We start from the raw sequence: 19,669 nt of genomic DNA, 5'->3' as shown, positions 1-19,669 counted from the left end.
TACGACTAAACAAATCTGTTCAGACAACGTAAACTTAGTCCTTCCTGAGAATAAACACTTTTGAGTTATTCATATATTCAACACTGGCACATAGCCTTTTCTAATTTCAAAACCAGGTATTACACAAGCAAATCAGCAAATGCACAGACTCCAGCTTATTGCTAGATGTTAACACAGACTAGACACAAACAACTAGGGTGGTGCATTTGGCCAAAATAGCATGCGAATGGTTTGATTTGATTTGCATGCAAAGCAGGGGGTGTATGCTTTTTGAGAGATAACAGATCACCACCTAAAGCCTTCAGTAGCACTATATCCAAGCAATTGCTTTAAGTTTGCAAAGAATGCTAAATATTCAAATTGGCTAACTTCATACGTTATAGATCTGCACACAAGTTGGTCACTGCAATTTTACAAGATTAGACCTACATGAAACTGCTCACCTAATTTGGAACCAATAGGAGAAGGAAAGAAAATAGGAAACTCTTTAACATGTAAAAGGGAGCCAAAGGAGAAGGACAATGAGGCAGAGAAGAGAGTTCAGCAGAAGCAGCTTCTCATGGCAGAAGATCAATGCACAAAGAGCTGGAATGTAAACGCTCCTGTGTGGGTTTGATGTGCAGAGGAAGAGCTATTGGGCATTGGAGGAGGAGAAGAGAAGGTGGGTAAGAGGCAGGGCGTATGCAGAAAGCCTGCAGAGAGGCTGACAATGCGGAGAGGAAAGAGAGAGGCAGCAAAAACTCTGGGGATATCAGGAAGTAAAACAAAACAAAGAGAAAGGACCAGGAAAAGAATCATTTTGGTGGCCTGCAAATATACTTGCGAGAAAGTAGGTGAACTTCAAGCTTTCAGTGTATAGCTATGAAGAACTAAGATTTATGAAAACTGCACATGGAAATATGACTGTTCTTTTAGCTACATGCATTGTTTAAACTTCTACCTCAGAAGAAGGGAGATTCCTCCATAAAAAACATCACCAAGGGAACATTAACTCCTCCATGAAAATATTTCTTTGTCTGAGAGAATCTCATTTTGAGTCAAGATATTTAATGTGAAAGCTGGTCTTAGTTTTGTAAAGCAAAATCTCTCTCAGTCAAATACGCCTCACATCTAGGGAACTAAAACTCCAAGATAACTTGTAATCTAAGTGCACTTACGGTAACATTTTTGTATTTTGTTATTTAACTTTCAGCACCCACATTTTTCATCCAAAAAGTCTCCTGAAAACTGCACAATTATTTGAGTAATGGCGAAAGCATATTTAATCTTCAAATGGACATACACCTGCTAGACCCACAGAATCCAACAAGAAACATGAATTTTCACCAAATGGATGCCCGTTTGGTATCTAAACAGTCAACAGGACGAGCAGCAAAGAGCTCACAAACACCATCAGGCGAAACAGGAACAGGAACGTGGACAGAAAGGAGTCATCTGTCCCAAGCCCCTTCTTAGCAAATCACTACTGCTCCAAGAAAAAGAGTCCAAGACCAAAACTGCACCAGATTTTTTTTTTTTTTTACCATTTCAGGATGTTTAATTCTTTTTTTTTTTTTTTAAAGTATTTCTGTACTATTGAGAGCCCTTATACAGAGGCAGGTGTAAAAATGCATTTACCACTTTGTTTGGCTCAGTATAGGCTGCATTCATAAAAACTTGAATCTGCAAATATAAAAAAATACCCTGAGGGAAGAACAGCAGTTTTGTCCTCTACAGGATTCTTCCTCACACATACTAAATGTTACTAACAATCTCTAAGTTTTCAGGGTTGTTTCCTGGGAACACTATTTTTCCTTCCTTTACACCTTCAAAGCCACGTCAAGTGTATGGAAAGTCTATCGCTTACTTTGTCAAGTTTGCAAGCAAAAACTCCATATTCTTCATAGCTGTGAAGGAGTTAGCTCTGTTTCTCCTAAAAACTCTGTCGTGGTGCCTTCATGGCTTGACAGCTAACAAATAGAGGAAACTGACTTCTAAATAGAAAAAGCAATCAGCCTTAAGCACTAGGAGCAAACTTTCTTGTTAGGACTTTACCCAGTCAGCTCTCTTTATCCATTTCTCTATGTTCTGTAAATAAAAAAAACCAAATACCTTACTCATAGGCTTTGCAATTTCAAGTACCCCATTAAGTTACTTAATTTTGCTATCAATAGCACATGATCTGATAAGCAAAACTGTTTATTTGCCTTAGGAAAAATAGAGATGTGGTTGCATCATGGGTGTTTCTGAGTTGGCAGGGCTTTTCCCTGGGGCTGTTTAGGAGAGGTGGAAAGAAGAACAGGGAGAGAGCATGGATAGAAAGGAGAGGAATGGCAGAAAACACAGGTGCAGTGGTGTAATCTCCTGGCCCTTACAGACAGAACAAAAGAATAAGCACAATTACAACTATTACCTCTCAAACATTCCTCTGTCGGGAAAAAAAAGAAGCACTCTTGAGCCCACCTGATCTTAAATAAGTATTTAGCTTTACACCCTTCATACCTTTTTAGCTCTACTGTAAACTGTCTTGCATGATTACATTCTCATTTTTGTTGCATTCGACACAGAGCTGCCGCACCAGCTTTGACAAGGTACTCTATGCACATACACCATGTTGAAAGCTGAATTTGACAGGCATTTATTTTTGAAGGAATGTATCCAAAATTGGATTCTAATTTTGAAATGGTTCAGATCATTTAAAGATTAAATTCTAATACAAATTGAAATACATATTTGCTGAGAAACTGTACTTAATCAATATCAGAAAACCTTATAGGACACGTATCATACAAAAGTTCATATATTATATTGCCTTTTTTTTTCTTGTATGTCTCTACAAATCAACCAATGCCTAGCTTGGATTTGGGACAGACTGCTTTGAAAAAATCAATAAAACCTGATAAAAACCTAAAGCCAAAACCCACTAACATTCATTTCAGGGTATTTCATTGAATATCAAACTATTACTCTCAGCTTTATCGAAAAGAAATCTGTCCTTGGGAAGCTCGAAGAAGCAACGGTTCAGTTTCAATGCTGGGAAGACAGCTCGCTCTCCTCTGCACTGAGGGTGAGTGATGTCAGATTCAATTCCACTTCCCGGTCAATGTGTTTGGTTTCTTAACATTTCATAAATGTCCTGCCCAGAAGCGTTTATGACTGGAACCTGATTTACTGCAGGACAAAGTAGATCCAAAATGCCTGTCAAGTCATAGGGAGAGTCATTCAGGTCAATCTTTGGCTGAGGGAGTTTCCAGAACTGTGATTCTTATCATACCGTCAGGGTGCTCAGAAAAAAAAACCAACAAAAAACCAAAAAACAACAAGCATCATCATTATCACGTTGACCTAATAGTACCTTACAAGTGTGTGTTATAAACTTGCCTTAAAATTCTTTGAACACATTATGTTGTGTAAGTCCTCTGAATTTCCCATCTGCCACCTTTTAAACTCTCTCAGCCCATGAAGTGTTAACAAGATTGCCGTGTCTTCCAAAAGGCAATTTTCCTATAGATCTGACAAGAACTTTAATCTCCATGTCACAAGCATTAATTAATTCTATAAACAAAATACAGGTAAAAAACTATTTTAACTTAGAAATTAAATTAAAATATCTCATTATACTCCTAGGGTTTAATACATCTATGTTACATATTCACGTTTTTATTCCCCACATATGAGTAACTCCACCAGTATTAACAGAGTTCCTCCAATCTCCTGGAAGTCAAGAGGCCTTGAATTTCTGTATTTTAAGAAGAAGATGGAGAACATGGTCAAGCTCTCCATGTACAACAGTTTTTTTGTGGAAAGTATTTTAAAAGCTACCCATGTTCTTAAGAAGTATATTTATGGAGTTTACATAAAAGAATGCCGTCAAAAATCTGCTTGCAACAGCACATTAAAGACCTTTCAGTACTCTAGAGCAGCTGTGACCTGGTAAAATCTAATTATTTCTCACATGCCCTTTGGAATTCTCCAGGAACATTTACTGTAATTTCTAACCGGTGCCATAAGCACTGGGCCAGCCTTGGAATAAAACTGAAAGATAGCTGAATGCGTATCATATACATCTTTTATGAATATCCCATAGATATACATTAAGGCTTAGCAACACGGCACAGCAACATAACGCTGGAATCTGTTAACTAATACAACTAAGTCAGGCATAAGAAATACCAAATACATGCTGTTTTTGAAAAATGCTACTATAATGTTAACAGAATCTCAGTTAAAAAAAGAAAACCTACAGTACATTTGCAGCATCTCGAAATGCCTTCTGCATTACCACAGCCCACCGTCCTGTCCCACATGACGAGATACAGACACACTATAATACTAGGCATACCTATGTTTGTATAGCACACATACATGCGTATCCATACAGTCATACATATAACATGTTATATATACATTAAGATGTATATGCAATACAGTTGTATATACTGAGCTGATTAGGTACAGACAATTGTACCTGAACTTGAAGTCGGTTTAATTTATTATTAGTTTTTACTCTCCTCAGGGAAAGATTAGAATTGAAGTGATAGAGAGAAAAAAATCCTTTTCCCTCGTTGTCAAGGAAAATCAGTCTAAGATTTTTTTTTAAATTAGTTGAATAAATACAGCACATATACAACATTCCAAACACTTAAATGCCAAATACACCAAGCAACGTTCAAAAATCTATTAAAATGCCTCTCAAGAAAGGATGAGGTTTGACACTTTCTAGTTTGTCTGTATTTGGTTTTGCCAAAAGGTAAACAAAGTAAATTTACGTGTTCAAACTTTCTATAGAAAGTACAACTACCTGGCAGTTTCCATAGGCCTTAAAGAAATAAAGCTCTCTTTAAACTTAACAAAGCCTGGCCTTGCTGTCTTCTGGTACCAGCAAGAAGTGCAACTGCAGGACAACTGGGATTAGCAGAGACAGCTTTTGGAAGCTTGCCTTCCCCCAGACATCAGCTCCTTGTGCTGGCGAATGCACATGGTCAAAACGCTGCAGGAGATGGCCAAGATCACCTATGCACCGCTAATGAAGAGAACAGGATAATCATTAAGGCAGCGGCTGTCTGTCTGGAAAGAAACCCCCATTTTGATGGAAAATTAAAAAAAAAAAAACCAAAAAACAAGAATAGAAACATCAACTGCATCTGCCAAATCCAATGCTACTTGTGTGAGTTAGTAAGCTACAAACAAAAGGAAACTAGATTTTAGGAAAAAACATCTCAGAAATATATTTTCTAGCTTGCCCTGTGACTACCGTAAATTTAGGGGTTTGTTAGAAGAGTAGAAAGTTTGTTTTCCAATGAAAAATCCCTGAAGACTGCAAACCAGCTGGGCCTCACTTGTCCTCAATCTCAGACTCGGCAGGCACGATAAGGTTATCTCCAAGCAAATGCCGTCCCGGGTGGAGCATGAAAACCAAGCAACTCTTATCCACTTGCTGATTTTAAAGGGCATTGAACGTTAATACCTCAAGAAAACCCTTAGACCTTCCGAAGCTGCCACCCTTGCCCGTGACACCTCAAGCAGGCACTACGGCTCGGCCCTTGCTTTTGGAGGACGATGCCAGAGGAGCGACAGCTGTTTGTTTTGAGAAGCTGAGGAAAGCGACACCAACTGATGAATATTTTTTTTTAAAAGCACCTGTGCAACTCATAACGACCCCTGACCTTTTGGCCAAAACCGAGGCGAAGGCGGCGGCCAGGGTTAACTTCGCAGCGTTGCCCGCCCCGTCGGGAGCCCAACCGACACCCAGGGAACGGAAAACGGTCACTCGGGGTTTAACTCGCCGCGCTGAAGGGACGAGGGGGCGCCACCTCCCCCCCCAGCACAGCCAGCGGCGGCACCACCGCTGTTCTGCCGGGGAAAAAAAAGGGGGGGGTGGGGAACTAAAGACAAACAAAAAAACAGCCGAGAAACATCCCCCCTGGCCCGCAGCCCCCCGCTCTCCGGAGGGATAAGGCGCCGCCGCCCCTCCCCCGCCCCAGCCCAGCCATGGCGCCGCCTGCTGCTCCCCCTAGCGACAACGCCGCGCGCCCCGCCCCGCCCGCCGGCCCCGCCCCCCGGTGACGTCTGGCACCGCCCCCGCAGCTCGCCGCTGCCGCCGCGACTTGAGGGCGCGCGCCGAGCTCCGCGGCTGCCCCGCGCTAGCGCAGCGTCCGGCGCGGCGCACCGCTCCGCGCCCGGCCGCCCTTCCCCAGCCATGAGTGGAATTACCGCGGCGGCCGCCCTGTAGCCGGGATCGCTCCTTTCTGCGCCGCACAGGTAAGCGAGGGATGAGCGCTTTCTCCGCGGGAGTTGCGCGGGCCGGGGCGGGGGGGGAATGCGGAGCTAGAGAAGGAGGGTGCGGCGGGAAGTTTGAGAGCGCACACGTACCTTCCCCCCCCCCTTAGTCCCGGGGTGCGGGCGCGGCGCTGCGGCGGGTAGAGCCCCGCTGGCTGCGCGGCAGGGCGCACAGGAGCGCGGCGGCCACCCCCGCGGGCAGAGTGGCAGCCGCAGCCGGCCTTTGCCCGCCCACCCACCCGCCGTCGACTTGGGGAGCAAGCCGGCTGCTCCCCAGACTGGCAGTGTGGTACCAGCCTTGCACCGGCCCCGGGAGTAAGAGCGCAAAACCGCCTTCCGCGGGGGCGGAGGGAAACCCGGAGGGACCGCATAGCAACGCCGGCGGGCCGGATCCCCACGCCCCGCGTGTGCTGGGATCCTAGCCCCGCGTTTGAACGGGGCGGGGAGGGGAAAATCTTCCTGCCCGTACCCTGCCTGTCTCCCCAGGTTTGAAAACTCCTCCCTCCCCCCGGCCCCCTTGCTGCATATATTTAAAAAAAACAAAACAAAAAAAAAACCCAACAAAACAAAAAAAAGCGAGAGGGTTTGTGCACCCTCCCCAGCGCTGCTGCTCCTCACGCACAAAGTCTGCGGACGAGGAGATAGGGAACAAAATGGTTGCACATACGTCAAGAAAGAATGCAACAGGCCCAAATTTTCTCAAAAACGCCCCACTTTCTTTGGGAAGAAGAGCTGGCCTATAATCCTCCTAGCACTCGAAAGGTCCTTGCCTAGTTTTAATGAACTTTTCTGCTGTTTTCAGTTTATTAAGTAATTGTCTGCTCTCGTACAAGTGCAGCAAATGCATTTATAAATGGCTCGCAAATAACTATTTCGTCCACTTATTCCTTTGCACTCCTCATCTCTACGTTATTCTCGCCGCCCCGAAAACCGTTTCACGACTGCTAGATGTGCCAGAGTCTTTTGTTTTACCGATTTCTTCCAACACAATTAGGATCTGCAACTTAGTTGGTAAGGCGAAGCTCGGGTGTCCCTGCATTTCCCAGCACACCACCGCTCAAACGCAGCAGTCCTGCTCCCCAGCATCTGCCACAGCTTACCGCATCTAGGCACGGGCTTTCCAATTTGGATTGGGTTTTTTTTGGTTCGGGTTTTGGTTGGGTTTTTTTGTTTTGTGTGTAGGGGTGGTTCCTGCTTAGTTTTCAAGATCAGGCCCTTGGCGAATAAAAACTCGGCTTTTGTCCAGACAGTTGCCTTTCTGGCTCAGTCCTTCCCTTTGAGGTAGCCTAAATTTTAATCTCACTGACCGCAAAGGGGTTTGAGCACAACCCTGGCGCATCCAGTCAAAGTTGCAAAGGAGTGTTGCAAGCACAACGATGAGTGCCTGTAATTAACCAATTCGTGGAGTGCTGTTAGCCATGGCTTACTAATTTGGAGTGAAGGCAAGTCGCTTCCCTTCTTCAAGGGATCAATGCTGGTCAGTTAACAGACTACAGTAGAGTGTTTTGTGCACCAGCTTCACACCATAATGCAGAATTACTTTACAATTAAATCGTATTCCTGCAAAAGAGCACAGCAACTGAATGCATTTTCTTATTGCCACTTAGAAAAAGAAGATTTACATTTTGCATTTCCATGTAAATCCTCTATGCAGAGAAAAAGTATAGAAAGAAGAGGCTGAAAATGTTCAGACTTTAAAAAAACAATTCATTATCCTGACCCCAGTTTCCTTGCCTAAAATATACTGCCCAAAAAGATAGAAGCATCAATTATGCTCGCCATCTATTGCCTGGGGATATGGTGTCTTAATGAACATTTCTCTGAATTAGAGTGAAAAATGCATTTGTCAATTCAAGTGTACAAAGAAAAGAATTATTTGCTATAAAACAGAAAGATCAGTATGTGTTTTCCTTGTCAATATATATGCCACACATTAGGTCATACTCAAGACATTTCAGTGCCCTTCCCTCCCTCCCTCAAAAAAAAGAAACCCCACCCTCAAGTTTCCTTTAATTTATTCCAAAACCATACAATACGGCCTTGTTTAAGATAGGTTTTCAAATATTTCATAAACAAAAGGTATACTTGGGTTTATAGAAAGCCAATTATCTTAAAATATACTGAGGCTATTCTAATCCTTCTATTCATACTGCTATCAAGGTTTTCTGTTCTTCCATCCACATTTAATCACTTCTAAAAGCTGTATTTTTTCCTGCCTTCTGTGTTCCTCCTATACACCAGGAACAGTGACAACCCTTAGCATATATGTAAAATGCTAATTTTCTTTTTTTTTTTTACATTCATGCCATTTTATTTTAACTGGAGAATGACCAGATAAATACCATAGTTAATACAATCAAGCATGGGAAATAAGAATCTGTAAACTCTCTGAAAGTGATTTATTTATTTTTTTTTTTAAAATTCCCTCCTTTGGAGGCTGCCTCTGTTTTTCTCAACAGGAGACTTTGTTGTTATTAAAGCAGAGAAAACTGGACAGCAGCAGAAAACATCTGACTTGTGGCTCTTAAAAGCACAGTTTTTGCAGTGTGTACCACCCCCCAGTGGGCAAAAAACTCTGTAGTAAACTCACAGCAAGCTTTCATCTCCAGAAATGAAGTGTATACGTTTTACAGCAAGAACAAAATAAAGATGCATTTCTTGGTTGGGTTTTTTTTTCTTCTTTCATTTTTCCTTTGCAACCAATAGCTAAAAGTTGAAGGATATTATGTAAGGCAGTGGTGACTAATCAAAGCAATTGCTGGAGTTTGCAAACTTTGCATTGCAATTATTTGAAGTGGCTTCAGTTGGTAGATGGCCATCTTTGTCTCCTTCTAGCAGCAAGCATGGATGCTAATGGCTAGTTATTTCTGCAGTTTTTTCCTTAATCACTTCAAAGCACAGGAATGCACAGAAGAATTAGTATGTGATTGCTTACATTTATTTTTAATAAGTGACCAAATATCACTCGGGTCAGGCATCTTGAAAAGTGTTCATTAAATACATTGTATCATCACAAACTCTGTTCTTCCTTCCACGAGCTGCAAGAATTCAAGCAATCTTACAGCTGCACGTTTTTTGAAGTCTTATTTTTTGAGGAGCAAATTTAGTAATCGGGAAGTGAGCAACCAACTGTTTCAAAAGGCAAAGAAACAAAACTACTGAAGCTTTATCCAGCATTTAAGTAGTATTTTTACATGCCTTATGTTTTGTGCCAGGAACTTCCTATCAGGTATAATTCCACCTAAATTTGTCAAGAGGGGAAAAAAACCAGATTTTACCTCGAAACAATGGCAGCATTTGTTCCCTATTCTTTTACTTTAAGCACGGGCAGTTTACCTCAGCAGCAGCTCTCAAAAGAAAACCTAGAAGCCATAATTGGCAAAACTCAAAGAGCACTAAAACACCAAACAAAAAGCCATCGCAAAACACTCCCCCTCAAAGTGCTTTTTTAACGTGCAACCTTTGCAGAAGCAGAGTAGTCAAAACAAGAGATTAAGTAGGAATAGCGTAATAGTCTGGATCTTTTCAACCTAGCATCTTCAAAACCAGGAAAGGTTTTAAAAGTAAACTTCAGAAGTGAAAAACTCTTGGTTCATTTCCATCCTCTACAGCAAATGCTGGTTTGGTTCATCTTAGGCATGCAGACAAGCTTTTACTCAGAATCCAGTTCTAAGTCAGATTCACTTGCATTTAAGGGAAGATCACATGAAAAATTGCAGGTTTTTTAAGACACTTGAGTTAGAACTAGCAAGACAAAAGCGATATTATATTGAACTACTACACGGGGGGGGGGGGGGCAAATTTTCTACAAGTAAATAAAAACTTTTCCAACAGAAGAAAAACAACTCCAAATTTCACCAACATAGAGATACAACCTGACTCTCAGTTTAACACACTCCTTTGCATTCTTTACCCCTTGGAAAGACAGCTAGAGGACCTTCTGCTTGCCTAGCACCAAACAAAAGACTGGGGCACCTTCCTGAAATATGATGATCGTGGAAATTGCTGCTCCTAGACAGGGTGCTTAGAAAGCATTTTGCTGTCACTGTCAACTAACCCTGAGTAATACACTTAAAGAAAACAAAGTATGGGCATTGCTTTAAGTGTAGATTAGCACTGTGGAACTTTTTTTTTTTTTTAAGTTGGTGAAACTATTTAAGAGGCAGCATGACCTTTGTAAACTAAACTGGCAATATATGCAGTAGATAGACTTCAGAAGTCTTTTTAAAACATGAGAAGCATATTTTATGTTTCTGATACATTTCAGATTATAAACAAATACAGAGGTAATTCTGGAATGTAAGTACACCAATTAAGCAAAATTTTAGACATATCAAATACATATATTCTAATGTTAACTTTAAATGACACTCTTCTCATTTATAACCTAAAAATACTGAGCTGTTTCCCTTCCCCCTGTTACTTTTATGGTTAGAAAGAAGCTACTGAACTACCAGAGTTCCTGCCAGAGAACACAGAGGTAGATTAGAAATTCAAATAAGCACTGTGTGACCTCAAATGAAGCAGGTCTTGATTTTGTTCATGTTTTATTACAGCTTGGAAAGAAAAGATCTCTTTGGCACCATTTTTTGAAAAACTCAACTTTTCAAATATAACAAAACTATTTTTTATTTTTTTTTAAATTTTTTTTTTTGGCCGTTGCCTGCCTACAGGACAGGGAGTACAGCTGGACTCCATACTTTATAGTAAATACAATTATGTTCTTCAGTACATTTTTCTTGTAGCGTGCAAATTACTTTGAACTTCTTAAAATAAGATGTCCCCCTGCTTAGCTGTACCACAGCGATAAGTACACACACAAGGCTCACACATTACCGCTATCTTTAGTAATACACTTGCTTACACAGTGTCCCAGGAAAAGTAATTTAACCATGCAGTTCAGCAAAGTTCATGAAAACATTCAACTTGGAATAAAGATAAGCAAAGAAGCTGCTGTTCAGTTGTTCCAACGTTACTTTTGTTACCAAAAAAAGTCATTTTTGCATTTAAATATGAATTTTAGCACGCTTTCTAAAATCTGCTCTGTTCAAAAGTAATGGCTTCTTTCAAAACCATGTGTCCATGAAGCCTCCCAGTTTGATGTTGCAGAAACCTGGACACAGTGTCTGTACCAGTGGGGGTCACTTTTCTTTTCATCCTGGCGGATCAGCTATAATGACTTGATGTTAGGGAATATTTAGAGACAGCTCAAGAAGGGGAAAGCTGGAGCATGGCAGCAGGATTCCCTTCTTCTCTGTAGACAGATCACTGGAGCCTTTGATATGCAAAAACATTGTTTTCAGCTATGGCTTGAGATATAAAAGGGAAGTGCAAGATATCAAACAATCAAGACCTGAAGAAAACTATTCTAAGTTTAGAAAAGGGAGTGGGGGGTATAGTCTTAATCCACATTTTTGAAACAGTGTTGTCTTCTCCAAAGAGACCAGCTTTTATTTTTGTCTCTCATTTTCATGTAATTTTGAGAGAAGGGATAAAAAAAATTCCAAGAACTTAATGAGCTTTACTGCTTTCATTTTAATCCTACACATTACTGCTATTATAATAGCGGCAATAAATGAAGGGATGACTATCAAATGGAGCAAAGAGGAAACAGTTTATATGCTAGAAAGGTAAAATAAATGAATTTACTTTCTCGTGTGTGTATGTATATATGTAACGTATGCATACTAGAACCTCTGTTTTGCTTAATAGGTGTTTTTTACAGCTCTAAAAGTTAAAAAAAAAACCACAAAACTATAAATTTTCTTCAGAAGTACTTAAAAGTTATTGTAGCCTTCAAACACCTATTTAAGAAATTCATATTCCTACTTCACTATATAGTTCCAGAAAATACCCTCTATCACAACTTTACGTTGGTTCCTAAGAGATACCATGTTTTCTACAGCTGTTAAGCAACTGTTTATTTCAAAGTTTCAGGAATAGAGCCTGGACTTCTTTCCCCAAACATTTCAGTAAAACAGACCAACAAAACTGGACACTGCAAGAACATGGAGTCTTTTTGTTCCATTTTATAAGGATTGCATAATTTACCCAAATTACTTAGGTTACCAAAAAATATGCATTCCCTTATATTCTAAAATTTGATCAGGCAGGCTGAGTTTTCTCCTTAAATAAAGCATATGTTAAAATACTTATTTATGCCACAGTGAGAGTCTCTCATTTTAAGTTACTGTTTTCATCACACAACTGCTGAAAACAAGGTGCAAAACCAAAGCTTAGATGAACATGAAAGCAGCAGAGAGAAAAGGCTTTACCATTCCCTCACTAGACAGTCACACCATCTCTAAAGTGGGGGGCTTTTTTTTTTTTTTTATGAAAAGAGCAGCATAATTTGTTTCTATGTCAATAATTTTGTACCAGTGTAAATTTCCTGTTGCTTTAGGAGTATTACTGATCTACTTCATGATGGACCTGACTCAAATAGAAAAAGACAGTTTTAAAACAGACTGTTTCTGTTCAGGTCTAATATTTCATGAAGGACCAGAAGCTACTCTAGTTAAGCACACAGAAAGGCAGCTAAGCAAGCATTACTCAGCATGCTGTTTCTTCCGAGCATTTCAGTTCTGAGGATTGTGCTCAGTTCTCTGGACAACATGCAGTAATGAAAGGGAGAAGCAAGTAAACGTTAAGTATTTTTGTAATTTCAGATTTAACCATTTGTATTTCAGGCAGGTACTACCTACATGCTCTGGGGGAACACAGGCTTGGTATCTGAGTGGATAGTGCAATAGTGATACAAAGTAGCCCAAGTTAAAAATACCATTCAAAAATAACCAAATAATTGTAGTTCAAGAAATACAAACAACCAAGACTGACCCTTCTTTTTTTTTAAATTAGAAAAATCAGATAAAATGCTAATCTCAACACCAATTCCACTGTGCAAAGTTACAAATATAATAGCTTAAAAGTTCAGACTGCAAATCAAGCACATTTCATGGACAAAACTCACATATGAATCTCTGTTGTCAAAGAGTTGATAACAGATGCCTAGCTAGTCCCCAATTCAGAATCAGTGTGTCGCAGATGTGAAATATTACTGCAGTATTTTAGCAAAACCGTTTCCCCTTTCATGTAGGAACTACTCAATGGTAATTAGCTCCCTTTACATTTAAAACTAAGGAGAGGATCACCATCTACCTCAGTTTACCAAGAACACAAAGCAAGCAACCATTTTTGCTTCCTCCAAGGAAGCAGGACTGACATTTGTAATCAGGTGGGAAACATAATTTATGAATATTTTGTTACTGTCTGTCAATTCAGGATGAATTTATTTTCTACTGAAAGGAAGGAAAATATAGTTCCAGCAAAAATGCGGTAAACATGAGACTAAGAAAATGTTTTGCTGTTTAAAGAGCTCTGTATTTTGCTGAAATACCAATATATTGGGAAAACAAGATGTGCTGTCATGTATACAATAAGCATAGCATGATATATATAGGGGATGCAACACAATTCTAGCGTCCGCTAGTTGTTATTAATTGCAAATATTTTGTTTGTTTTTACTTTTGCAGGAAATTAAGAGTTCAAGGAAAGCTTTAAAAGGGGAGTTTTCTGCAAAGGAAATCATATTTTTGTGGTTTTTTTTTTTTGTTTGTTTGTTTTTTTAATGAAGAAAACCATCTGTATTGCCTAGCATTTCTACGGTAGAGTAACTTGCATTCTTGCAGCACAGGAGGAATTCTTCCCTGCATTACAAACTTGGAAGAAGTGTTAAAAAGTGAGAGTCAGAAAATGGTTCTCTCAAAGATGCGTGGATGTATCAGGATGTAGCTACTGTACAAAGTTTATACTTGGATAATTGTGGACAGGAAAAAGCAGCCCCATTCCTGACCTCCTGAAGAGGCTACCATCCTTCAAGCCTCAGCATAATGAATAGTTTCCATCACGTGGCACTGAAGTTACCACCTCTGACTACTACACTGCACGGAAGAGTTTGTAAGAGTTACAAAGAAAGTAATTCCTGCTAAAGGCATTAAACCAAACAAAAGAGGCTCTTCATTCACAGACTTTACATGAGGACAAAAATAGAGGGAAACTGAAGCTTTTCTACACCCCATCCTGGTGTGCTTATGTACCATGATAAATCTTGGTTGGAATGCTCATTGAGTATCATGCCAGGGGCCAGGAAACACACACCACCAAGAAGGACCATCTGAGTAAACACCGCTGAGAAAAACACAGCTCCGTGGAGTAAACCGTAAGAGTGACTCGCAAGAAAGACATTCTTTCACTGGATATCCTCAAGCACCAAATTTACTCATACCTTTAAATACGGTAGGATCAATATTAATTTATTTTCCTTTTCATGCCTCAGAGAATAAAGTTCAATTAATATATGAACCCACAAGAGAAAAGGTCATGACACTGCTTAATGCATAGGTCATCTTGCAGAAGTTCTCACAACCCTAATTACAATGGTAATTGAATTATGTTGTCTTAAAAGCTATAAAAATGCTAATTACCTGAGCTCAATGTACAAACACACTACCAATGCAAAGTACAATTTCAGTCAAGAGTTAATTTATATTATCCTACCCTGCACAGTTTGAACTAATAAGATGGGAAAATGTGGTTAAACCTGCCAAATAGTCTCTTATTAGTGTACTGCTTAGTAAGAAGACTTTTGAGAATGACAAATATTTAAACATAAAATTAAGCATGTAATAAAATATTCCATCCAGTCAACTAGAAAACCATAGCTCTACCAGCTACATCAGGTTGTTAGCTACCTACCAATTGTAACATTCACCTTTCTAAACCTTACAGCTTAAAAACCCAAGAAAAGTAGGCTGCAGTATTTGTAAGATACGCAACATGATATTGAGCACTCAGAAAACATCGGAAAAAAGTCTTTAGCTGACCCTTGCTCTTTTGTCTGCATTTTATGCTCTGCCATTAGGACTTTTTTGAACCTCCAAAATAGCTACCACTAAACTTGTAGGTTTGGTAAGGGTTTTAAAATTCACTTAAGGGCTCCTGGACTAGTTAGCTGACTTAGGAATTACTTATTATCTTTCAGATAGAGAGTGATTTACTTGAACTCTGGTGTGACTTCAGCTCTGTACTTACTTGGTCTCTGCAAACAAAGATTGTCTCTACATATGAAATGTGAAGGAATCCTTAGAAAGAACCTTCTTGCTTAAGCAAAACAATTCACAAATCAGACATACTTGATTATATTCTTTTCAATTACTATGCAGAATAACCTATTAAGTTAATTGAATTAGTACAAGAAGTAGTAAAATACTGATGTAAGGAAAAGAAAGTAAAATGTTTCTATGAACTTGAATTTTAGTTTAATATGCGTGTTTCAGATGTCTTCTGTAATGCTGAAGTTGAATTTTCATTGCAGTTTTTTCACTGATGATCTGGATAATTTTGTTTGTTTGGTTTTTTTAGATTGTTGAAGATCAGAACTGTATACAAATCTCATCATTCCTGACCATGATTAGTGTAACCTGGAGCATCTTCCTAGTTTGGACTAAAATAGGGCTGTTACTTGACATGGCACCTTATTCTGTTAGTGCCAAACCCTGCCCTTCAGTATGTCGCTGTGATGTGGGTTTCATATATTGTAATGATCGCCATTTGACATCTATTCCTACAGGAATCCCAGAGGATGCTACTACCCTCTTCCTTCAGAACAATCAAATAAATAATGCTGGGATTCCTTCAGAACTGAAGAACTTGCTTAGGGTGGAAAGAATATATTTATATCACAACAGCCTAGATGAATTCCCCACTAACCTCCCTAAGTACGTTAAGGAACTACATTTGCAGGAGAATAATATAAGGACCATTACTTATGATTCACTTTCACAAATTCCCTATCTGGAAGAGCTGCATTTGGATGATAATTCCGTTTCCGCTGTTAGCATTGAGGATGGAGCTTTCCGGGACAACATCTATCTCAGACTTCTTTTTCTCTCTCGAAATCATCTTAGCACCATTCCCTGGGGTTTGCCTAAAACGATAGAAGAGCTACGCTTGGATGATAATCGTATTTCCACGATTTCAGAACTGTCCCTTCAAGACCTTACAAATCTAAAACGCCTTGTTTTAGATGGAAATCTTCTAAATAATCATGGATTAGGAGACAAAGTCTTCATGAATCTAGTCAATCTTACAGAACTGTCATTGGTCCGCAATTCCCTCACAGCTGCACCAGTAAACTTGCCGGGAACAAACCTAAGAAAGCTTTATCTTCAAGAAAACCACATCAACCGTGTGCCACCCAATGCTTTCTCCTACTTAAGGCAGCTGTATCGACTAGATATGTCCAATAACAATCTTAGCAATTTACCTCAAGGTGTCTTTGATGACCTGGACAACATAACTCAACTTTTTCTTCGTAACAACCCTTGGCACTGTGGGTGCAAAATGAAATGGGTACGCGACTGGTTACAGTCATTGCCTTTAAAAGTTAACGTACGTGGACTGATGTGTCAGGCACCAGAAAAAGTACGTGGAATGGCTATCAAAGACCTCAACGCAGAACTATTTGATTGTAAGGACGATGGCATGATAAGCACCATCCAAATCACTACTGCGGTACCAAACATGTTATACCCGGCCCAGGGACACTGGCCGGTTTCTGTGACCAAACAACCGGACATCAAGACTCCCAACCTAAATAAAAACTACAGAACCACAGCAAGCCCAGTACGCAAAATCATTACGATATTTGTGAAATCCGTAAGCACGGAGACTATTCACATCTCCTGGAAAGTTGCACTACCAATGACTGCTTTAAGACTGAGCTGGCTCAAGATGGGTCACAGCCCTGCCTTTGGATCTATAACTGAAACAATAGTTACAGGCGACAGAAACGACTATTTGCTCACAGCTCTTGAACCAGAATCACCATACCGTGTATGCATGGTTCCCATGGAAACCAGCAACATCTATCTCTCCGACGAAACGCCTGAATGCATTGAGACCGAGACAGCACCTCTTAAGATGTACAACCCTACCACAACCCTCAATCGGGAGCAGGAGAAAGAACCTTACAAAAACTCCAGCTTGCCTTTGGCTGCCATCATTGGCGGTGCAGTGGCACTGGTGGCCATAGCGCTGCTGGCCCTGGTCTGCTGGTACATCCACAGAAACGGGTCTCTGTTCTCCCGGAACTGCGCCTACAGCAAGGGACGCCGGAGAAAAGACGACTATGCTGAAGCGGGAACCAAGAAGGATAACTCCATCCTAGAAATCAGGGAGACTTCTTTCCAGATGATACCAATAACCAACGAGCAAGCGTCCAAGGAGGAATTTGTAATACACACCATTTTCCCATCTAATGGCATGAATCTGTACAAGAACAGCCACAGTGAAAGCAGTAGTAACAGAAGCTACAGAGACAGTGGTATTCCAGATTCAGATCATTCGCACTCATGATACTGAAGGACACAAAAGACTGGTTTGGGTTTTGTTGGTTTTTTGCTTTTGTTTTGTTTTTTAAAGAAAACGAGAAAAGACTGACTTAACAGTTGCTGTTCTACTGCAAAACACTGGATTAAAAGACTGACAAAGCAATGTACTGTACATTTGCCATATAATTTATATTTAAGAACTTTTTATTAAAAGTTTCAAATTTCAGGCTACTGCTGCGATTAATGTAGTGGGGATACCTGACCACAATTCTATATTTTAGTATTTTTTAGTAATTTGTACTGTATTTTCCTTGCTAATATTGAAGTTACAGACCATTTAACTTTTGTGTTCTACTGAGTAAGATGACTTGTTGACTGTGAAAGTGAATTTTCTTGCCGTGTTGAGCAGTCAGAACATTCATCTGAGTTCCTTGTAAGTGTAAGCACAGGCCATTTTTCACTTTGGTATCAATAAAACAATGTTGAACCTGGCAAATCAGGAAGATCAAGAAGTGGTTGCAAAAACTCACAGAACTTTCAATGTTGGGTCTATTAAATCTGTAAACCACAACAATACTCAGTAAACAAAAATGTGTGTAGTAATGGGCAATATCAGCTGTCTGGATATATCCATTCAACAATTGTGAAATCTAATTTAAAAGAAAATAATCAAATCAATGACACACGTGAGACTGAAGCTTTTGACGTGTGAAAAAAAAAAAAAAATTGATCCCCAGAAAAAAGCATAACCAAATTCTTAACAAGGAATTTTTAAAAATGCACTAGGCTCTACAAACCAAGTGGGTAGGTACAGTTTAGGGTTAGATTTCTGGTTATTAAAGCCAGTGGTCTGCTTACTACAGAGAAAAACAGTGATGGATGGTCACAGGTATTTGGGAGGTAAGGGCAGGAGGACAGAGGCAACACTTAGAAACTGCTTTGAACAGAAAAAAGGCTGAAAACGCAGTTTCATAAGAAAAAAGAGCAGGACAAAAAAACCCCAGACAATATAAGCAAGGTCTCAAAAAATTTAGTCATGAAGGTAAGCAGACAATTGGGGAATACAGCTATTTTAAAGGGTATACTCAAACACTGTACAGGTGTGTGTTCAGTATACTGCCATTACAGTCAGGAATACTGCCCATTACTGTCACAGTTTTCCAGAAATTCCTTGATAAATCTGTAAGGTAACATGTTTCTTTCTGCCTTCCTACTGAACTATGAGCTATTTCATGTTTAAATCCCAAGCCACTCTTTGTTGCCATAATCATTTGTTCCTTCAACTAAAAACCAAAGTGCTTTGTACGGCCTTTGGCTAGTCTTGTGTGTGCCTTGATCCAACACTACATGTATCAAGCTTTTAAAAACTAAAAAAGGAAAAAAAAATAAAATACCCACTTTTTCATATGTAACAACTATGAAAAATACTGGTCTTATTGATGAACAAAGTTGAAAAATTAGTTGAAAATAATGCTGCACCACTGCAATGCACTGATAGGAAACCCACTCAGAAGCTATTTTTCAGGTCATGAGCTTCACCTTTTTCTTTGTTCAACTTGACAGTATTACGCTTGCAGGGTTTCTTTATTAATAATTACTTGGAAAACAAGTTTTCACAACTTTGAATTGTGTGAACAATGAAAGGGAGGGAAAGCATGGAGTTACAACCCTCTGAGATACAGGGTTTTTTCAATAGAAACAGCAAATAAAAAAGAAAAATACTTAATATTTTGGACAATATCTCAGACAAGAAGGAACGCGTACCAAATGCAATCCAGTTTTAAGAGAATTTTAGCTGTGCTTGGCCTGTCTGTTTCCCTGAGAGTGGTAAAGGATGAAAGATGACAAGAAAAAACAGTGGCAGACATCGAGACTGATGGTTTCAGCAGTCAGCCTGCAAACAGTTCTCCTGCCAGGGATCCATCTAACTGTGCAGACCCAAAACTTCCAGTAACACCAGTTTTCACTCTCATTTTCCAGATGTGCCCAGGGAAGTTCCTCTCCAAACCCTCTGTGCCATG

At 39.8% G+C, this 19,669-nt stretch overlaps 2 protein-coding genes across 5 annotated transcripts in view; one reads left to right on the top strand and one right to left on the bottom strand.

Moving 5' to 3' along the window:
- Nucleotides 1–19,669, bottom strand: part of MACROD2 (mono-ADP ribosylhydrolase 2) — a 910,189-nt gene that overhangs the window by 786,556 nt on the left and 103,964 nt on the right. The gene's annotated exons all lie outside the window — the stretch shown is intronic.
- Nucleotides 6,162–19,039, top strand: FLRT3 (fibronectin leucine rich transmembrane protein 3). The gene is made up of 3 exons (XM_075035489.1): nucleotides 6,162–6,240; nucleotides 13,791–14,553; nucleotides 15,679–19,039. The coding sequence occupies exon 3, from the start codon at nucleotides 15,724–15,726 to the stop codon at nucleotides 17,671–17,673; it is 1,950 nt and encodes a 649-aa protein (XP_074891590.1). The 5' UTR covers nucleotides 6,162–6,240; nucleotides 13,791–14,553; nucleotides 15,679–15,723; the 3' UTR covers nucleotides 17,674–19,039.

This window comes from Buteo buteo, chromosome 9 (genome assembly GCF_964188355.1).
Source record: "Buteo buteo chromosome 9, bButBut1.hap1.1, whole genome shotgun sequence".
In the NCBI taxonomy this organism is placed as follows: Eukaryota; Metazoa; Chordata; class Aves; order Accipitriformes; family Accipitridae; genus Buteo; species Buteo buteo.
This window is presented reverse-complemented; position numbering and strand designations above follow the sequence as displayed.

What these genes read in the sequence shown, in the direction of transcription:
- FLRT3 (XM_075035489.1), top strand. Translation starts at nt 15,724, where the DNA reads ATGATTAGTGTAACCTGGAGCATCTTCCTAGTTTGGACTAAAATAGGG.